The following is an 18,383-nucleotide window of genomic DNA, read 5'->3' as shown; positions in this document are numbered from 1 at the left end:
GTGTGGAAGGAAATGCAAAAGCACGGAGTACATGCAGGCAAGCAGTGACACAGGCTGAGAGCACCCTAAAAACAATGAAGCCCTTTGCAAGCTTTAGGGAGGCAAGCCACACATGTGTGCACTAAGAATACTACTGTGGCTCCAGTGTGACAAATAGAAAAGAGGTGGTCAAGACAAGAAGGAAAATGGGAGAAACCCAAAGAGACTGTTTCCACATCCAGAGAACAGAAGATGGCATCCAAAGGAGGATAATGACAATGTGGTTAGAGGGAGGTCAAGGAATTCGAGAGATCGTTGGAAATATTTAGGAGGAAGAATGACATAGGGTTTAGGGTAGATGAGCATGTGTATTGACGGAAGGCAGGGTCAAGGATGACTCTAAGTATTTGGGTAATACTCTAAGTATTCAGTGGGCTTTTGGAGAAAGTCACTGAAGTTGACTACAGCCATTGCTACTAATAACAAAAAAAGTGATAGAATATTTATGGGCTCCTGCTAAGTGCATGTGCCTAGGTATTAAAAAGCATTATCTCATATAAGTCTTGCAATATCCTTATTATATAGGATCTATTATTCTTAGTATATCAAGACTCAGGATAACCTCCTCAAGGGCACAAATCTGTTACTGACAAACCCAAGATTCAAATCCAACTTCTTGACTCCAGAGCCCACTCTGAACCACCACATATAACCATTATTAATTCACTGGAGTGTTTACCTCCTATGTTTAAATCAGAAGTTTTTCAGTTACTACTAACAAAACATTTGAAGGAATCTCTTTGAATTTCAATATCTGTAGCCAAAATCTATGTATTAGAATACCTCCTTTTCAATGTTGATATAAAGATTAAATTGGTCTCAATACTAATAATGAGAGAGCAAGCATTTACTGAATGCCGACTATATCCATGCCACGCTGTAAAATACTTCATGTGTGTTAGTTCATTTAATCTTCACAAAAGCCCTTGAAGTAGCTTCAACAATAATGTTACAAATGAGGCCACTGAGGCCCAGACAGAAGAAATGCCATACTCAGGGTGACACAGCTGGCGTGCAAACCTGGGTTAGCATTTCTGGAGCCTGTGCTCATCACCCCTGGGTTATGCTGCCTCTACTAAGAAGTGAGATCTTAGGAAGTCCCTGATGCCCCATGGGCCTAAGGCCTGGTGTAGTATATATGCTCAGTGCTGGCTGCCATTTTTGTTCAATGTCAAGTTTATCAAATTTTTGGTAAGTGCCAGGAATTATGTTAGGCAAACAAGATAGATATGGCCCTTGTTCTAATGCCTTTCTTGGAATTTTGGAAAGCCATTTCCAGTTATGATTCCCCACCCACCCCATCCTCCCAATTCGGCAAGGAGCATGCAGTTCAGTGTCTTCATGTAAGAAACAAGTGGCTGAGAAAGTGGAGTCCAGAAGATTCTATCTACTAGATATTTGGTCACCATAGGTCAGGGAGCACAGGTGGATGGTATTTTTTTAAATTAATTTCTTTCTTTTTTAGAGAGAGAGAGAGCATGGGGGAGAAGGGAAGAAGGAGAGGGACAAGCCGACTCCACACTGAACACAGAGCCCAACACGGGGGCTCGATTTCATGATCCTGAGATCATGACCTGAACCGAAATCAAGAGTCGCACACTCAACTGACTAAGCCAACCGGACACCTCAGGTTCATGGTATTTTTTAACTGGAGGAACTGAGAGCTAACCTAACCCTATAATGTCACACAGGAGCCTGAGTTGTGGAAGCAGGAAGTGGTTAGGTAGCAGAGGACACTTGTGGGTTTGGTTGCATCAGTCCTCTTTTCTGCAGCCCATTTCCTCTCTCTGTAAAATGGGGAGATGAAAAACGACCTTCCAGCTTCCTTCCAAGTCCACTATGCTATGAATCTACATGTTCAAATCACACAGCTACCTACTTGCTCATTAACAACATGCAGGCAAATGATATTTTTATTGAAAGTAACGAGGATTAATTAATTGTTCATGTTTGTGGATGATGTAGGGACAATTAACTACCTATGATTCTCTTTTAACTGCTTTGGCATTACGTTGATAGAACCCAAGCCTAGAATCTTCCACAGATGTTTACTGTTCTTTCCAGGGAGGGGGCTTGTTTTGGTTTGCAGCCATGGGTAAGTTATCCTTTCAGTAAACATGGGGGTCTGCTGGCCATTTTAAAACAAGTTTATCAAACTTATCAGATATGAAACATTAAAAATAAATAATTGTCTGGTGGCTGGAGTGACAGATTTTTAACATTTTCTTGGAATCTGCTTTCCTGTGCGTAATAGCTAACATTTACCTAGCATTTGCTCTGTGCCTTTTCCAGCCTTTACCCGGATTATTTGATTTGTTCTCAAAAAAACCTACAAAGGAGAAGCTATTATATTCCCCATTTGACAGAGGAGAAAAGTAAAGTTGAATGAAACTAAGGTAAGGTAACCTATTCAAAGTGACATAGGGAGTGGTGGCACCGGGACTCAAACCCAGTCTGTTCAGAGTTTATACTTTTTTTCTTAGTGGAGTTGACACACAATGTTACATTAGTTTCAGGTGTACAACTTAGTGATTTGACAAATGTACCCATCACATTATACTCCCGCTTTTCACTGTAAGTTCCCTCGTTATGATGCCCTCAGCTTTCTATTACAAAAAGTATCACTTTCTGTGAAAAGAAATTCAAGTATTTAAAAAATAATACCTAGGGGTTTTGGTTGGTTTCAGGTTTTTTGGGGTTTTTTTTGTTTTTGTTTTTAATAAAGTTTATGAATTTTTTTTAGTTTTAGTTTCATGAATTAAGTTGCGATTAAGGAACAATACTTTTAAGAGACAGCTTATCTTCAGCAAGCTGTAAGTGATGTATTAAAATCCATTTGCTCTCAGGTATGTCTGATGTGAAGCTGGACTTTACATGAATGTAAAATGGTGAGACATGTATGAATGGGAAGTTGTAGAAAATTGACACCAGTTTTCCTTGGGAAATAAGCACTTACTATCAATATTTGGAAGTCATTACTGCTTGGATATTGTTTGTACAGACCTGTCAGTGTGGAATCTGCCTAGTAGGTGTGATGGATGGTTTAGAGGAAGAAGCACACACTGAGAAATTACTTGTGCCAGAATTTGGAGAAAGGTTGACTTACACTGTGATCAGGAGAAGCATTCCTGAAACAATAGTAATGACTCTTTAAAAAATGCCTGTTACAATTATGGAAATGCCACGCCTAGTAAAGAGTAACATTTTTTTTAAAAAGACCCCATGTTCCCTAAGCTACAGAGTGAGAGGGCACCACCAATTCTATGAGTTCCCAAATTTAAGGTATCTCAACAATGCCTTGAAAATTAATCTCTGGGCACTAGAACCAACATTTTATAAGTTCCTGGGATGGTTCTGAGCAAAGATGTATGCACCACAGTGAGCCACAGACCATGGGCAGTTTTCTACTCTGAGAAGTAAGGTCTGAAGATTGGAAGCGCTAGGTGGGAAGCACTAACCAAACAATTAAAAAAAAAAGTTTGAATTTAAAATTGAGGTTGAATTTTCATAGTATCACTTTACAGAAGGTCGTGTTACTGAAGTTCTCCATTGAGGTGAAATGTTCTCGGCTTATGTGGACAGTCAAATGACCAGTCCTCCATTTTACTAGTACTGCTTCAAACATCAGTGTATGCCCATCCTTAAGATCCTCTAGTGGTTTACCAGAATAAAACTCCTATAATTTACCAAGGCTTGCAAGGCCTCACTGGAACCTGCCTCTGCTTCCCTCTGCAACCTCACCCTTCTCCCAGTCATCCTGGGCTACCTTCTGGTCAGACCAAGATATCTTGTGCCTCAGGGCCTTTGCACCCACTGTTCCCTGGGTTTATTTTTTAAAGTTATGTTATGTTAGTCACCATATCAAACATCATTAGTTTTTGATGTAGTGCTCCATGATTCATTGCTTGCATATAACACTTGGTGCTCCATGCAATACATGCCCTCCTTAATACCCACCACCAGGCTCACCCATCTCCCCAGTCCCCTCTCCTCTAAAATCCTCAGTTTGTTTCCCAGAGTCCATAGTCTCTCATGGTTCATCTCCCCACCTCTGATTCCCTTTCATTTTTTCTTTCCTTCTCCTAATTTCCTCCATGCTATTCCTTATGTTCCACAAATAAGTGAAACCATGTGATAATCAACTTTTTCTGCATAACTTATTTCATTTAGTGTAATCCCTTCCAGTTCCATCCATGTTGATGCAAAAGTAGGGTAGTCATCATTTCTGAAGGCTGAGTAATATTCCGTGGTATATATGGACCACATTTTCTTTATCCATCTGTCTGTTTAAGGGCATCTCCGCTCTTTCCAGGGTTTGGCTATTGTGCACATTGCTTCTCTGAACACTGGGTTGCATGTACCCCTTCTTTCCACTGCACCTGTATCTTTGGGGTAAATACCCAGTAATGCAACTGCTGGGTCATAGGGTAGCTCCATTTTTAATTTCCCTGTGTTTAAATGCTATCCCAACAAGTCTTTTGAACCTGGCTTCTACTCATTATTTGGGTCTTAACTCAAACGCTGCCTCTTAGAAGAGCCTCCACAGAATGACTGTTTAGTGGAGCAACCCTACCTCCTCACATGGCCACTATCATGTTACCACATTTTATATCCTTTATAACACCTGTCATCATCTGAGATTATCTTATGTCTTTGTCAGTTTGTTTACTAGTCCATCTCACCACTAGAATGTGAACTTCATAACACTGGAGATGTTGGCGAATTTGAGTTCTGCTGTGTTTCCAACACCTGGTGCCCAATACATATTTACTGGATAAATGGTTGAATGAAATCCAATTTTCTCAAGATTCATTTACTTATTTATTTATTTTAGAGAGCAGGAGGAGGGGCAGAGAGAGAGGGAGAGAAAGAATCTCAAGTAGACTCTCCACTGAGCTGGGAGCCTGACACAAGGCTCGATCTCACAATCCTGAGATCATAACCTGAGTCGAAACCAAGAGTCAGCCGCTCAACTGACTGAGCAACCCAGGTACCCCTGAAATTCATTTTTCAATTTTCTTACCGCTAACCATAGTATTATAAAGGTAGGTATACTCTTCTGAAAAAAAAAAAAAAGCACTACATAATAAATTAAAATAACTATTCTAAAGAAAAAGGCTTGACACTTATTGGAAACCTTGAGCACAAGACCAAGAACCATCTAACAGTGTCCATGTGCTTAATTATTTAGTCTCAGTTTTTAAATTCCATTAACCAATAATGTGGGCACTAAGTAGAATGAAGCTGAGCCAGCTTATTAGTAATATAAAAAGAAAACAAAAGGCAAGTCATCTTTTCACACACCCAGGCCCCAGCGTGAAGGCAATCTAGGGAAGGGTGGCATTTGGGTTTGCCTGAACCAGATGTTTTACAAAGAAAAGCCAATGAACCTCCACTCTGCCCAGTGATAGCAAGAGAAGTGGCAAAACCACCTCTTGCTTCTTCCATGGAGGCTGCCATGTTGGGACCACCAGGAACTGCACCCCCTTCCCTGATGCACCCAGATTCTATTGTGGTGTCCTCCACTCAGAGATGGCAGTCCTAGACTATGCTCAGATGCAAGCCTGATCTGTGAGGCCACTTAGCTGATCTCATTCTCTGTGGCAGTGTTGGTTTAGAAGGCATGTGACTCCCATTGAGGCCAAGGGGTATCTAGAGAAATTTTCTAGGGACATCTGGGGGGAAAGTCTTTCCTGTTTTGTTTTGTTGAAGCCAAACAACCTTTCATTAGATATTGCTGTGGCTATCTGAGTGTGACACCCACAATGGCAGCAGTTGTTTTGGGACAAAGCTGATGTTCCAAGGGCAGCCAGGCAGGAAGATGGCATGCATGCCCCATGCTATACTTTAGCCAGGGAACTAATGAGCTTAGGGGTTCCCTGCCTCAGGTCATACATGAAAAATTGGATTACCACCATAACCACTGAACTGAAAGGCTCTTTGCTTTTGACCTTGGCCCTTAACCATTTGATACTGACCTGCTGTTAGAAAGAACGTGGTATAACCAGGGATTCTGTCCCATTTAGGCAGAAGAGCAGGCCCTTCCAGTGGTCTGGAAGGCCCCTGCTTGGGTTCACCTGCCATCCCCTCTGCTCCCATCTCTCACAGCTTCCTCCTTTGCTCACTCAACTTCAGCCACTGCTAGCTTCATATCTAGTCCTTGAACTTACCAGAGAAGCTCTTGCCTCAGGGCATATGCACTGGCTGTTACCTCTACCTGAAACTCTCCACCCCCGATATCCAGGACTTGATCTGCATTTTTCACATCATTGGTCAAATGTTATTTTTTGCACCAAGGCTTGATCCTCCTATTTAAAAGAGAAAACCTGGGGCGCCTGGGTGGCTCAGTGGATTAAGCCACTGCCTTCGGCTCAGGTCATGATCTCAGTGTCCTGGGATCGAGCCCCGCATCGGGCTCTTTGCTCAGCGGGGAGCCTGCTTCTCTCTCTCTCTCTGCCTGACTCTCCGCCTACTTGTGATTTCTCTCTCTGTCAAATAAATAAATAAAAACTTTAAAAAAAAAATAAAAAAAAAAAGAGAAAACCCACACCCCTCCACCCCTACTGATTTATTTTCCTCTACTGCACTTACATCCTTATATTTTATATTCTACTTATTAATCTATTGTCTACCTCCTATGCTATTGAATTTCCAGGGCCTCGAATACCTAGGACACAGTAGGCAAATATCTATTCGTGAGTATTTGCGGAAGTAAGGAAGGGAAAATAATTCTTTTACCCTTCTGGGTATTTTGAAATGAATTTTCTGTTGCCGCCAAAATAATCTTGAGTGATGGATTTCCATTGCAGTGCCTTGTAACCAGTGCCCAGCATTTTGAAGACAGTCAACCATGTTTTAAATTCAGAGTCAGTCCTTCTAGAACAGAGTACCCCTCACCCAAAGCCATCAATCCATATTGTGTAGTGAAAGATGAGAAGTAGAAAAATCGCCTATGATTCAAAAGTTCGCTTTCTGGTCTCCATGAGACCTTGGGCAATTTAAAATTTATCTCTATCTGCCTTAATCTCCTCATCTCTCTGAGGAATATCCTATCCACTATCTGTAATATCTATACTATCTCTTTTATCTCTGTAATGTGGGATTTTTAAGACCTATTCTAGTTATCTCCCCTGGGGGTTATAAGAAAGAAATGACCCATATGTGTTAAAAGCAGGAAAGTGCTGTGTATATTTGTTCAGTATTGTTTTGAATGAGCTCTTTTATTCTCTGGAAAGCATTCATTATTGTTGTGTTAATAATAATACTGATTTTTTTCATTTTGGTGACATTTATTACTTACCAAAGGCTATATTCATTCAATAAGTATTCACTGAGTCCCTACGCGGTACCAGGCTACTTTCCCAGGAGCGTTCAAACACCAACTGAGGTCAGACAGGTGTATTACCGGGGAAAGTGGTTAAAATTTCGGAGCCTCAATTATCTCCACTGTAAAATGAGGGTAAGTTGCCTGGGCATTGTTGTGACATTGTTGAAATGGGATAATATACTGAAAGTTATTATTATAAAATCTGGCTTAGTGAAGTCTGATTAAATAGAATTATCTTTTTTATTACTTTACCATGGCCAGGCCTTGTATAGTATTTTCAAAGATCTTATTAACAAAGCCTCTCAACATCATCCCAACATAGCCCAGAAAAGATGAGTAATTAGTCCAAAGGACTAGATGAGCCCTACCTAAACTAGGGTCTATATGCCTAAAAGAGCCTGACTAATTCCTATTCCTTCTTTAGGTCTCAGATTGGCTGCCAGCTACTCCAGTGAGCTTTCCTTCTCTTCCCTCTACCCCACTGTGGGTTGGGTTGTGTGACCTCACTCTTTTTCTAGCACTTTCCGTACTCACACTGGATTGTCACTGACAACTACTTGTTGAGATCTCTCCAGGAGAGTATAAACTGCTTAAAGGGGGGGGGGGAGAACAACAGTGTAACAGTGTCTTGTTCACTCAGCCACACATAGTAGGTACACATAGTAGGTACTCTATAAATATTTGTTTTTTAAATACATTTCATGTGGTTGGCATTCGGGCATGGGTGAAATAAACAGCCATAAAACCTTTTCACATTTTTGGCCTGGAGCATGTTTCATTACCTAATGCTTACAAAGAGAACAGGATGTTTGACTTTTTTTTTTTTTTTAAAGATTTTATTTATTTATTTGACAGGGAGAAATCACAAGTAGATGGAGAGGCAGGCAGAGAGAGAGAGGGAAGCAGGCTCCCTGCTGAGCAGAGAGCCCAATGCGGGCCTCAATCCCAGGAACCTGAGATCATGACCTGAGCCGAAGGCAGCGGCTTAACCCACTGAGCCACCCAAGCGCCCGGATATTTGACTTTTGTCCTGAGCAGAGTGCCTCCCCTCCCCTACAGAGCCTCACAAGCTTCCTGGGAGCCCACTAGGCAACCCAGGCTGCCTTCAGAGAACCACAAGACTGCAGCTCTCTGCACCAAGATGGCTTCCATCACAGCTGAGAAAAGTGCTTTCATCTTGTGGTAACTTGTTCATAATCAGACCAGTTTTGCTTCAATGGATTGGAGCCCTGCCCAAAATAAAGTTACTTAGGAAATCCCTTTGTGGGCTATAGATGCATAGAGGAGATCCAAGCTTCCTTCTGACACATAGATTTTTACTCCCTTCAGTGAAGGTTTTTACTCCCTTCAGTGCCTGGGGCAGACCTAGGGTATGCAGTAACCTTGTATTTGCTGGCATTCTGGTTTCCTTTAAGAGCACTCCAAACATGCTCAGATGTCTCTCTCTCTCTCCCTTCTGATATAAGAAAAGAAGGACTAGAATTTCTCAGTGGATGTCTAGGATCAACCCATGTTAGAATTATTGGGGATGCCTGTGAGTTTTTTTTTTTTTTATTCCATCCCAGCTGCTGGGAATCAGAATCTCTAGGGGTAGGACCTAGAAATATGCTTTTTAGCACCCTCCCAGATTATCTGCATGCACAATGAGGTTTGAAAATCATTCAGTCACCTAAGGTCACTAGCTGGGTAGCTGAACCCAGTTTCAGATTAGTGCCTGATGAATAGTCTTATGTTGGTGGCCTGGCCTGGTTGATCCAGAAAGCTTCGGTCCAAACCAACAACCCTTCCTCCTGAAACTAGAGTTCTTACCACAGCCTTCACTACACCCTGTCTCCAGGAGCAGGAGAAGCAAGCAAGCAAGGCTCCATTTTCTACCTCTTAGGCTCAGATCTGTGGCATAACATTCTAATCACTCTATGCCTTATAGGTTGCACAGACAGCTAAGAAAGGTTATTTGTCAGTCACTGACTTCTCTCTATAAAATGAGAAGGTCACAGTCTTTACACTGCTTTGAGACATCCCAATCAGAGTTAGTTATTTATTTACTTACAACAGCAGAAAGTCACAATCCCTGAAGGGAAACTGAAAGACTCCCCAGATCCCTGCATTTCTCAGGGCAAAGAGCAGACGCTCCCGGCAAACGTGTTTGGTGGAGGACTTCCCCTTTGCAAGGAAGCCACCCACTAGCATCAGCTTTTTGTTGAGGGTCTATGGCACACGCCTCATGGGAGCAGCCAGATTGGTATTTTTCTCTCATTAGAAAATGGAATCGATAGAATGCCTCATCCATTTCCCTATGTGAGCCCCATCTTTTTGGAGGGAGGGGAAGGAGAGAAGGTTATGCCTGTGGAGCACATCAGAATGGGTATCATGGTTATCATCGCCCAACAGTAAGGGGGAATGACCCATATGGACAGATACTGCAGAACTGTAGGCTGAGGAACAAACAAAATACCCTAGAATCATAGCATCAGGAGAAAGGCGGCCACAGAAATCCCATCAGATAATTCTGATCTCTTCCCCACAGAATCATGTGCCAAATCTGAAGACACCATCTCAAGTCCAGAGTAAGCAGTTTCCACCCCTGAAAGTGCCCCTGTGACAACACCGGGGAGAATGCTTCATGATGAAATCGACATGTAATGTACATGCTGTACAAATCGGATACAAGAACGACACATGCTGAACCCCTCAATGTGTGAGTGTCTGACAAGGACTTCACTAAGTGAACGGGCTTAGAAGTCACCCTAACCCTAGCAAAACAGGGGAAGCTTTAGACCACTGACGATTGTGGGATGCATGATGTATGTGAGGCCATTCAGGACAGTGGGTCCAAAGACCACAGATCTGCTGATGCCTCCCTCATTTCAGTCTTGCCTCCAACTCCCATTCTCTCTCTGAAGAGCCACACTCATGGATACAACTTTCTTCTTGGCATCTACCCCCCGAGTGTCTTACAAACATTTCATGCTGAATATGTGCAAAATGAAGCTCATAATTTTTCTCCCTCGGGGAGGTCAGGACATGCTGGTCCAAAATATGCTGCTTTGGTATATTGACTATTTTGAACTAAAGGGTTTAAAAAATAGTATATGTAGGGAGCGCTTTGACAGAATTCCCCTTATCTGTCTACAGACAGAGTCTCCAAAAGGAACTCAGCTGTCACAAATCCTCTCTCTGGAAGTTTCATCAACCAGGGAAGATGGACTCTTATTCTGGGAAAGACTAGAGCAGACACCACCCCTGGACAAACTAGGCCACAAGCTATCACACCTGCCATCTATTGTTTAAAAGGCCCATTCCTATTTCCTAAAAGTCATTTTCTTTCCTCTAAGAGGAGTACCTCTCTCCTTCCTTCTGCTGTTCAGATGATGTATGAAAGCTCATATCTCAGTGTCTTTCTGCATATTCGTGTTTTTCCTGTGATGTCTCCATGTACATAACATTGACAACAATTTTGTGTATGCTTTCTCCTATTAATCTGCCTATTGCCAGTCTGTCTCACAGACTGAGCTATTGAACCTCAGAGTTGGGAAGAAAATGTCTTTCTTTCTCCACAGCCCAAACATGTTTTCTTTCCAGGTTTCCCAGGCTCTGCAACGGGTGCCCAGACACCATCCAGTCACTCGAGGCCAAAACCTGGGAGCCATCTTAGTTCCTTATGATATCCCTCCCCAAAAATCCAGTCCATGATCTCCAAAATACGTCTGGAATCTCTTCTCTTCTCATTGTCTTTACCTTCTCTTCTCTAATAAAGTCATGCTGTCTCTCAATGGAATTCTAAGAATTTATTAAAATAGTATCAATTTAGTCCTTAAACTCCTTCAAGGACAAAGAATCGCATTATTCTCAAAATAAAATCCAGACTCTGTGAGGTAAAAGGTCCTGTGATCAAGCCCTGTCCTACCTCCTTGGTAGGTTGCCCATGACCACAGCTTTCTCTTACCCAGCTCCTGTCACACTGAGTGGGCACTCCTTTGTGTTTCGAAAACATCGTTTTTTCGATGCTGCTGGGCCTACATGAGTACTTGTTTTATTAATTCCTACAGTGACCAAGGCATGGTTCTTTGAACACTGGCCCATTCCATTCCTTCAGAGTTTGGCTCAGGTGCGACCTTCTCAAAGAGACTTTTCCTGGCTCCCTGTACTGAGTGATTTCCTCCACAACTCTCTCAAGCCACCTGTTTACATCCTTCCTAGTGTTCATCAAAACCTCAGGTGATCTTTTGGTTTTATACATTTCTTACTGGTTAAGTCTTTCATTATAAAGTATTTTTCTTCTTACCTGTACATCATATAAATAATTAGATATTTTAAACAACACAGCATATAGGAAATGGAGGTATATCCCAATGATATAATCATAGTAACTAATCATAATTACTGAACATTTTCTATGTGCTGTGTTGTTTAAAATATCTAATTATATTCTAGTAACTATTCCTCAACTAGATGTTTTTAATCTCAATTTTCCATATTAGGAATGGAATAATGAAAAATCTGAGATAACTTGGTCTTTGACAAGAAGAAGCAAGGCCAAAATTTAACCAGGTATTTTATTGTAAAACATAGACTCTTCATCAGGCTACTATGTAAGTTTGCCTGCACAAATGTAGGGTAGCTATTAAGCATGTTCATAGCAGTGTTATTATAAACACTGAATGACAATTGAGGAACATAAATTAGGGCATATCTACTGTTCATAATATGAAATATGGTCACTATATATCGTTAAGTTAAAATATCTATTAATAATATTATAATAAAATATCTATTAATAAAATAGTATTTCCATTAAGACCTTGGTTATATATATGTATGTATGTATGTGTGTGTATATATACATATTTTGTTCATTATAAATTGAATTACCCAGTCCCTTTGCAGTTTCTGGCACATGGCACTTGTTTGTTGACTGAATTAATTGACAAATGTACATAACCCAGAAACTAGAAAAAATATGCCACAAACTTTAGCAGTATTGATCTGTGGATTGTGAGAATATTAATGAAATTTCATATTGTTTTTTAGTTTTATTTCAAATTCTCTAGACTGAGAACATACATTCTAGTAATATAAAAGGGAAAGAATCAATGTCGTATTTTAAAAAATTGTTTAGGTTCTATCTTGAATGACTTCTTCCTATTAAGTCTATCTTTGTACCCCAAAAATATGAGATTTCTACTTCTTTTATAGTCAAAGCACTTTAGTCTTGAGTCAAGGCACTTTTAGCTCACTTTGCTTTGTATTACTTTTACTGATATGATGCCTAATCCTTAGGTACCAATTCCTCTCCCCCCATAAATGGTGCATTCCTTGAGAATTTGAACTATATTTTATTTATCTTTATTACCCTTTCATTTTCTAGGGCTGTGCTATGGATATAATAAAAACTCACTCAATGTTTAGTGTTTGGCTCATAGTATTATTTATCCACTATCCTACCGAATAATTTGGAATATGAAAAATACTAGCCTATTAGCAGTTACCTAAGATACATATTTAATTAAATTAGCAATAACAGTGCCATGCTGAGCCATATTAGAACCTGAAGTAAAGGAAAAATAAATCAGTAATGCTGTTTCTGTCTTTATGTAATATTTTGATACTTTATTTATCATGAATTTTTTGTATTAGTTCAGTTTTCAAAAATATTGCATTAAAGTATTTATCTTTATTTCTATCACTTCACCTAGCCTCTGCCCTACTTTTATAATACAGTATTAGCAGGTTATGCAATCTGAGCATCTTATAGCAATCTAGATACTATATGTATTATATGTATATTTATACTATATACATATAGAATTATATATAAAAATACACATGACAGGTATATATGTGTTGTGTGTGTCTCTGTGTGTGTATATCTATCTACCTATATGATATATCTACACATAACTTTATTCAGCTAGCACTCACTGCCATTCTAATGGCTGTCTGTATTAACTCTATTTTGCATCAAAGAGACTTAAGCACAGAGACATTAAGTGACTTTGCCAAGGTACCAGCTAGAAGAATTTACCAAACTCAGCACCGAAAGAACAAATAATCCAATCAAGAAATGGGCAGAAAACATGAACAGACATTTCTCCAAAGAAGACAAATAAATGGCCAACATATGAAAAAATACTCAGTCACTCTGCATCAGGAAAATACAAATCAAAACCACAATGAGATATCTCTTCACACCAGTCAGAATGGCTTAAATTAACGAGTCAAGAAATGACAAGGCGCAGGGTGGTCCAGTCAGTTAAGTGTCTTGCCTTCAGCTCAGGTCACAAATCCCAGGGTTCTAGGATCCAGTCCCACATCTGGTCCCTGCTCCACAGGGAGCCTGCTTCTCCCTCTCCCCTGCCCCTCCCCCTGCTCATACTCTCTCTCTCTCTTCCTGCCAAATAAGTAAATAAAAACTAAAGAAGAAGGAGGAGGAGGAGGGTGGGGAATGGGGAGGGAGAGGAGCGGGAGAAGAAAAGCAGGGGAGGAGGAGGAGAAAAGACAGATGCTGGCGAGGATGCGGAGAAAGGGAAATCCTCTTACACTGTTGGTGGAAATGCAAGCTGGTGCAGCCACTCTGGAGAACAGTATCGAGGTTCCTCATAAAACTGAAAATAGAGCTACCCTATGACCCACAATTGCACTACCCCAAAGATTTACCCCAAAGATACAAATGTAGTGACCTGAAGGGGCACCTGCACCCCAGTGTTTATAGCAACAATGCCTACAATAGCCAGACTATGGAAAGAGCCCAGATGTCCATCAACAGCTGAATGGATAAAGAAGACATGATATATATATATATATATATATATATATATATATATATATATATATATATATGAAGACATGGTATATATATATAATATATATATCATATATGTGTGTTAGTATCCAATCTGATTCTCCTCTTAAAAAATATTTATTGCTTTCTTCACCATTTGAAGTGGTTTTTCCTGACAAAAGTTGGCAGTGAGTATCATTCTGACTCAATGAACAGTTAGCTTAAGTATGCTACTTACTCATTATGGACAACCATGGCAACCATGTGAGCCCATCCTCGGTTCACCTACATCCAGGATGATCATCTAAGAGCTTGCATGGAAAATGCAGATTCCTGGGCGGGCCTTCCTCCAAACCACTAAGTAAGAACCAGTCTTCAGAACAATGTTTAAAGAGCTGAGGTTTTCCCATCACCAGACTGGGTTGAAACCTAACTCAGCCATTTATTAGCTCTAGAGCCTTTGGCAAAGAACTTGGTCTTGTGTGTGTCTCTGTAGCTTCAGTATCCTCATAGGTAAAGTGGGAATAAAAATTACCTACCTCTCATAAGGTTTCCATGAGGACTGGATTAGAATGAAGGTCTAATTATAATGATACTTATCACAGTTTATAAATACAGAGTACTTTCAGACTGTCAGGCACTGTAGTAAATGCTGTACCTACATTACCTTATTAATTCTCCCAAGCACTTAGCAGGATCCTCACCACACAGTGAGTACTCAAGAGCTAGAGCCTGAGTAGCCACACAGATCATTGTAATTGGTGGGGGGCCAGTCACAAACACAAGATTTAGGTCCAGAGGCTGAGAGATGGATAATCCAGAACAAGTCAGCCAGGCTGGTGGTCCCCAAAGTCAGCCTACTGCATCAGAATCATCTGGGCAAGCTCATTAAAACACATGGTCCTTGAACTTCTAACTCAGTAGCTCTTGGGGGACCTGGAAGTCTCTATTGTTTAAAAAGCAGAAAAGATGGGGTGCCTGCGTGGCTCAGTGGGTTAAAGCCTCTGTCTTTAGCTCAGGTCATGATCCAGAGATCCTGGGATCGAGCCCCACATCGGGCTCTCTGCTCAGTGGGGAGCCTGCTTCCTCCTCTGTCTCTGCCTGCCTCTCTGCCTACTTGTGATCTCTCTCTCTCTCTCTCTCTCTGTCAAATAAATAAATAAATCTTTAAAAAAAAAAAACAGAAAATATTTTGAATTGTGGTCAAGATTTAAAGCCATTGGTTAACTTGAGCTGCAGATTTCTTGAAATTCCTGAAGTGAGGGCATAAGTAATTTTTTTCTCCTTGCCTTTTTCATCTACAAGGCCTAGGACAAGGCTGCCACATAGAAGTGCTCAGAAATATTTTGGATCCTATGAGCATAAAATGGGCCTAACAAAGCCTGTTTTATCTGCTTCCCAGGGGCTTTATGAGAAGTGTTTGTAAAGCTCCAGTCTATAGTGCACCTAAGAAATAGAAGATGTCATAGAGTAGTGTAACTTTACAGATTTAGTTATTAACTTCTTTTATTATGCCTTCTCTTACCCTTTTAACAGAAATCATTTGGTTTGGAGGTATTCCGCATTACAGTGGGTTTCTAAAAATAAAGTATAGCAAAATTACAGATAAAACACCTCCTCCAAATTACTCAAAATAATTTTTACTCAGAATTAAAATGCTACAGAAGGAGCCAAAATTCCACATGCATATAGGCATATTAGTTTCCATATTGAAGTTCAACCCTGTCAACTCTTCACTGCCTCATTCACTTCTCTTAGCTTTAGACCCATCTTACAGTACATCGGTTAACCGTACCTACAGTCTGTTTCAGACGCCCCCATTGTGTTCCACTAGAACAGCAAGCCCTCCAAGGACACCCAGTGGGGCCATTCTAGCTCCTTCCAGTTGCCTATTATTCAGCTATTTTCAAATGCAGATATCCTTTGGGAGAGTTCTGGAAGTCTCCAAGCTCAGGCTTATGAGGGAAGAGAGCGAAAAGATGGAGAAACAAGTTCTTCAGGACGAGGGAAACGGATGCATTATCCCAAGTAAAAAGCCTACAATAGGAAAATCTCCTAAGAGTTAGGAAGGCAGTCATATGCTGATCCTGGGACTCAGTGTAGACACAGCTCCTAAGACTAGACTTGAATTCTTCACTCTCCCTGTGGGCTTCCTCTACCGAGAAGCAAGTGATCTTCAACAGAGAATGGAAGGAAGAGATTAACCTCTGACCATGTGGCCATGCTTGGCCTCACAGTCCTCCAGAGCTGACAGACAGTCTTGAAACATGACTTGCCTGAGTATAGCCTTTCTCTCTGCCCAAACCTGTCTCGCTGAAAGTTCACTTCAGTTCATTGGTGGGAACAAAATAAGCTTTAAAAGAATAAAAGGGTAGAAAGAAATCATTAAATCTATTTCTAGCCCAGAAGGCTATTCCGGGATGTGTGGGACCTTACATTCATGGACACACAGATGAATGTTTTCAAATCTGAAACCAGCACAAACCCCCAAGGAGGCAAGAAAAGGAGGGGAGGAAACTTCTCCTACCTTCTGTGGCTCCAATCTCGATGGTGCCTTTCACTTGGCTGAAGCACCATAGTGTGTCCTGGGTGAGCGTCCCAATTCCTGAAAGCAACACAAGGAGACACATCAGCTTAGGTTAGAGTTCCCTGTTGTCCTTAACAGGTCAACAGGGAGGGAGACACATTTCTAAAAGGAGGCTTGCCCACCGGGTATCATCCCGTTGGAGAGGAGACCCTAAGGAGCACTGGGAGAAGGGCCGGTCTGCGAGAAGCAGCACGTCCTGCTGTGAATCACGGCTCTGTCCCCTCCATCTGACCACGCCACCACCGGGACTATGGAGCAATCGGAGTTGGTCCCTTCTGCCCCTGGCAGCGTCCTAGCGCAGGCCTGCAGTCACACCCTGTGTGACTGCCCCTTTTCATGGGAATACTAATGCTTTCGATTGTTTTCCTTCTGTGGTGGTAGGGAGGAGAAAGAGGCAGTTCCTTAGGGGAGAGAGGAAAAGAAAGACAACTTTTTTTTTTTTTTTTAACTGGTTTCCCAGCTTGCCCAGCTGAATGGCCAGTAAGGGGTCAGACACTCAGAACTTGCATCTCTCTTGTTTACTTCTTGACTGCTTGCCAAAGTCCGAGCTGACTGCAGAGGAGAGGAAAGCAAAAACAGGTTAGGGATGGGGGCGGGGGGCTGACAGCACTGTGGAGTCAGTGCTGACAAATGTGACCTACTTTGTTGCATGGGGATTTCTGTCTCAAATGGGAACTGAACCTTTGTTGAGGGAGGGGTTAAATTCTCCGGCTCTTCTGGCTTCTGGTTTCTACAAATGTATGTATACAATTTGAATGCATATGCTAATATATCTACAAATACATTTATTAATGTATGTATTCAAGTCAGAACATCAAGTCCTTTTCAGAGGACTTCTCAATTGCTGTGGTGCCAGTTCGCCTTCTTGATAGCCTGGTTGATCCCATCAGTTCGACTAGGTTTTAAAGTTAAGAGGAATATTTCAACATCAAATTGGGGGAAAGGCTATCAATTTAAGAATGATTATATGAATAGGGAAAAAAAAAGAAGTATCAAAGCCAAACTGACCTTTTCAAAATGCACACAGAACTAGAACTCAGTAGCCATCCCCAGTGTCAGCGGCAGAATTTCCCTGAACTGAAACCTTCATGTGAAAGGGGGGCTGGGCTCCACGTGCTTTTCTCACTGGGGGTAACCTCACCTTTGAAGGAGGCTGCATAGGGTCGCTATTAAGAGCACACATGCGGGGCGCTTGGTGGCTACATTGGTTAAGTATCTCCCTTCAGCTCAGGTCATGTTCTCAGAGTCCTGGTTTCGAGCCCCTCATCAGGCTCCCTGCTCAGTGGGACTCTGCTTCTCCTCTGCCCTCCCCATTCATTCTCTCTCTCTCAAATAAATAAAATGTTTGAGACTCTCTCTCCCCCTCTCCCCCTCCCCCTCCCTCTCTCTGTCAAATATATGCATCTTTTTTTAAAAGTGCTTAACCCAATCAAGCAACTTAATAAATGATATTATTATTGACAAAGATCCTAAACTGTTCAACAGTAAAAAAGAAGAATATTTGCTCAGCAATTTTCAGTTAGTTATTACAAGTCAAGTACGGTGCTAAGCACTTTGCATAGATGATCCCCTTCTTACCCATTTTACAGGTAAAGAAACACAGACCCAGGAAGTGTCGGTAACTCATCCAAGGTCATACCTAGGACACA

At 41.3% G+C, this 18,383-nt stretch overlaps 1 protein-coding gene across 2 annotated transcripts in view; it reads right to left on the bottom strand.

Annotated features, from left to right (window-relative positions):
* The window catches only part of PPP2R2B (protein phosphatase 2 regulatory subunit Bbeta), a 459,837-nt gene extending 442,746 nt beyond the window's left edge, over positions 1-17,091 (bottom strand). Inside the window, exons 1-2 of one of the 2 annotated variants that reach the window (XM_082726028.1) lie at positions 16,857-17,091; positions 16,675-16,752 (exon numbers count right to left, since the gene is read on the bottom strand). In XM_082726028.1, the coding sequence (XP_082582154.1) occupies positions 16,675-16,724 (50 nt within the window). In that variant the 5' untranslated portion in view covers positions 16,725-16,752; positions 16,857-17,091. The remainder of the gene's footprint in view (positions 1-16,674; positions 16,753-16,856) is intronic. The other variant, XM_082726030.1, reaches the window with a different exon arrangement.
* Between the last annotated feature and the right edge of the window lie 1,292 nt (positions 17,092-18,383).

Source organism: Mustela nivalis (assembly GCF_964662115.1).
Source record: "Mustela nivalis genome assembly, chromosome: 3".
Classification (NCBI taxonomy): Eukaryota; Metazoa; Chordata; class Mammalia; order Carnivora; family Mustelidae; genus Mustela; species Mustela nivalis.
This window is presented reverse-complemented; position numbering and strand designations above follow the sequence as displayed.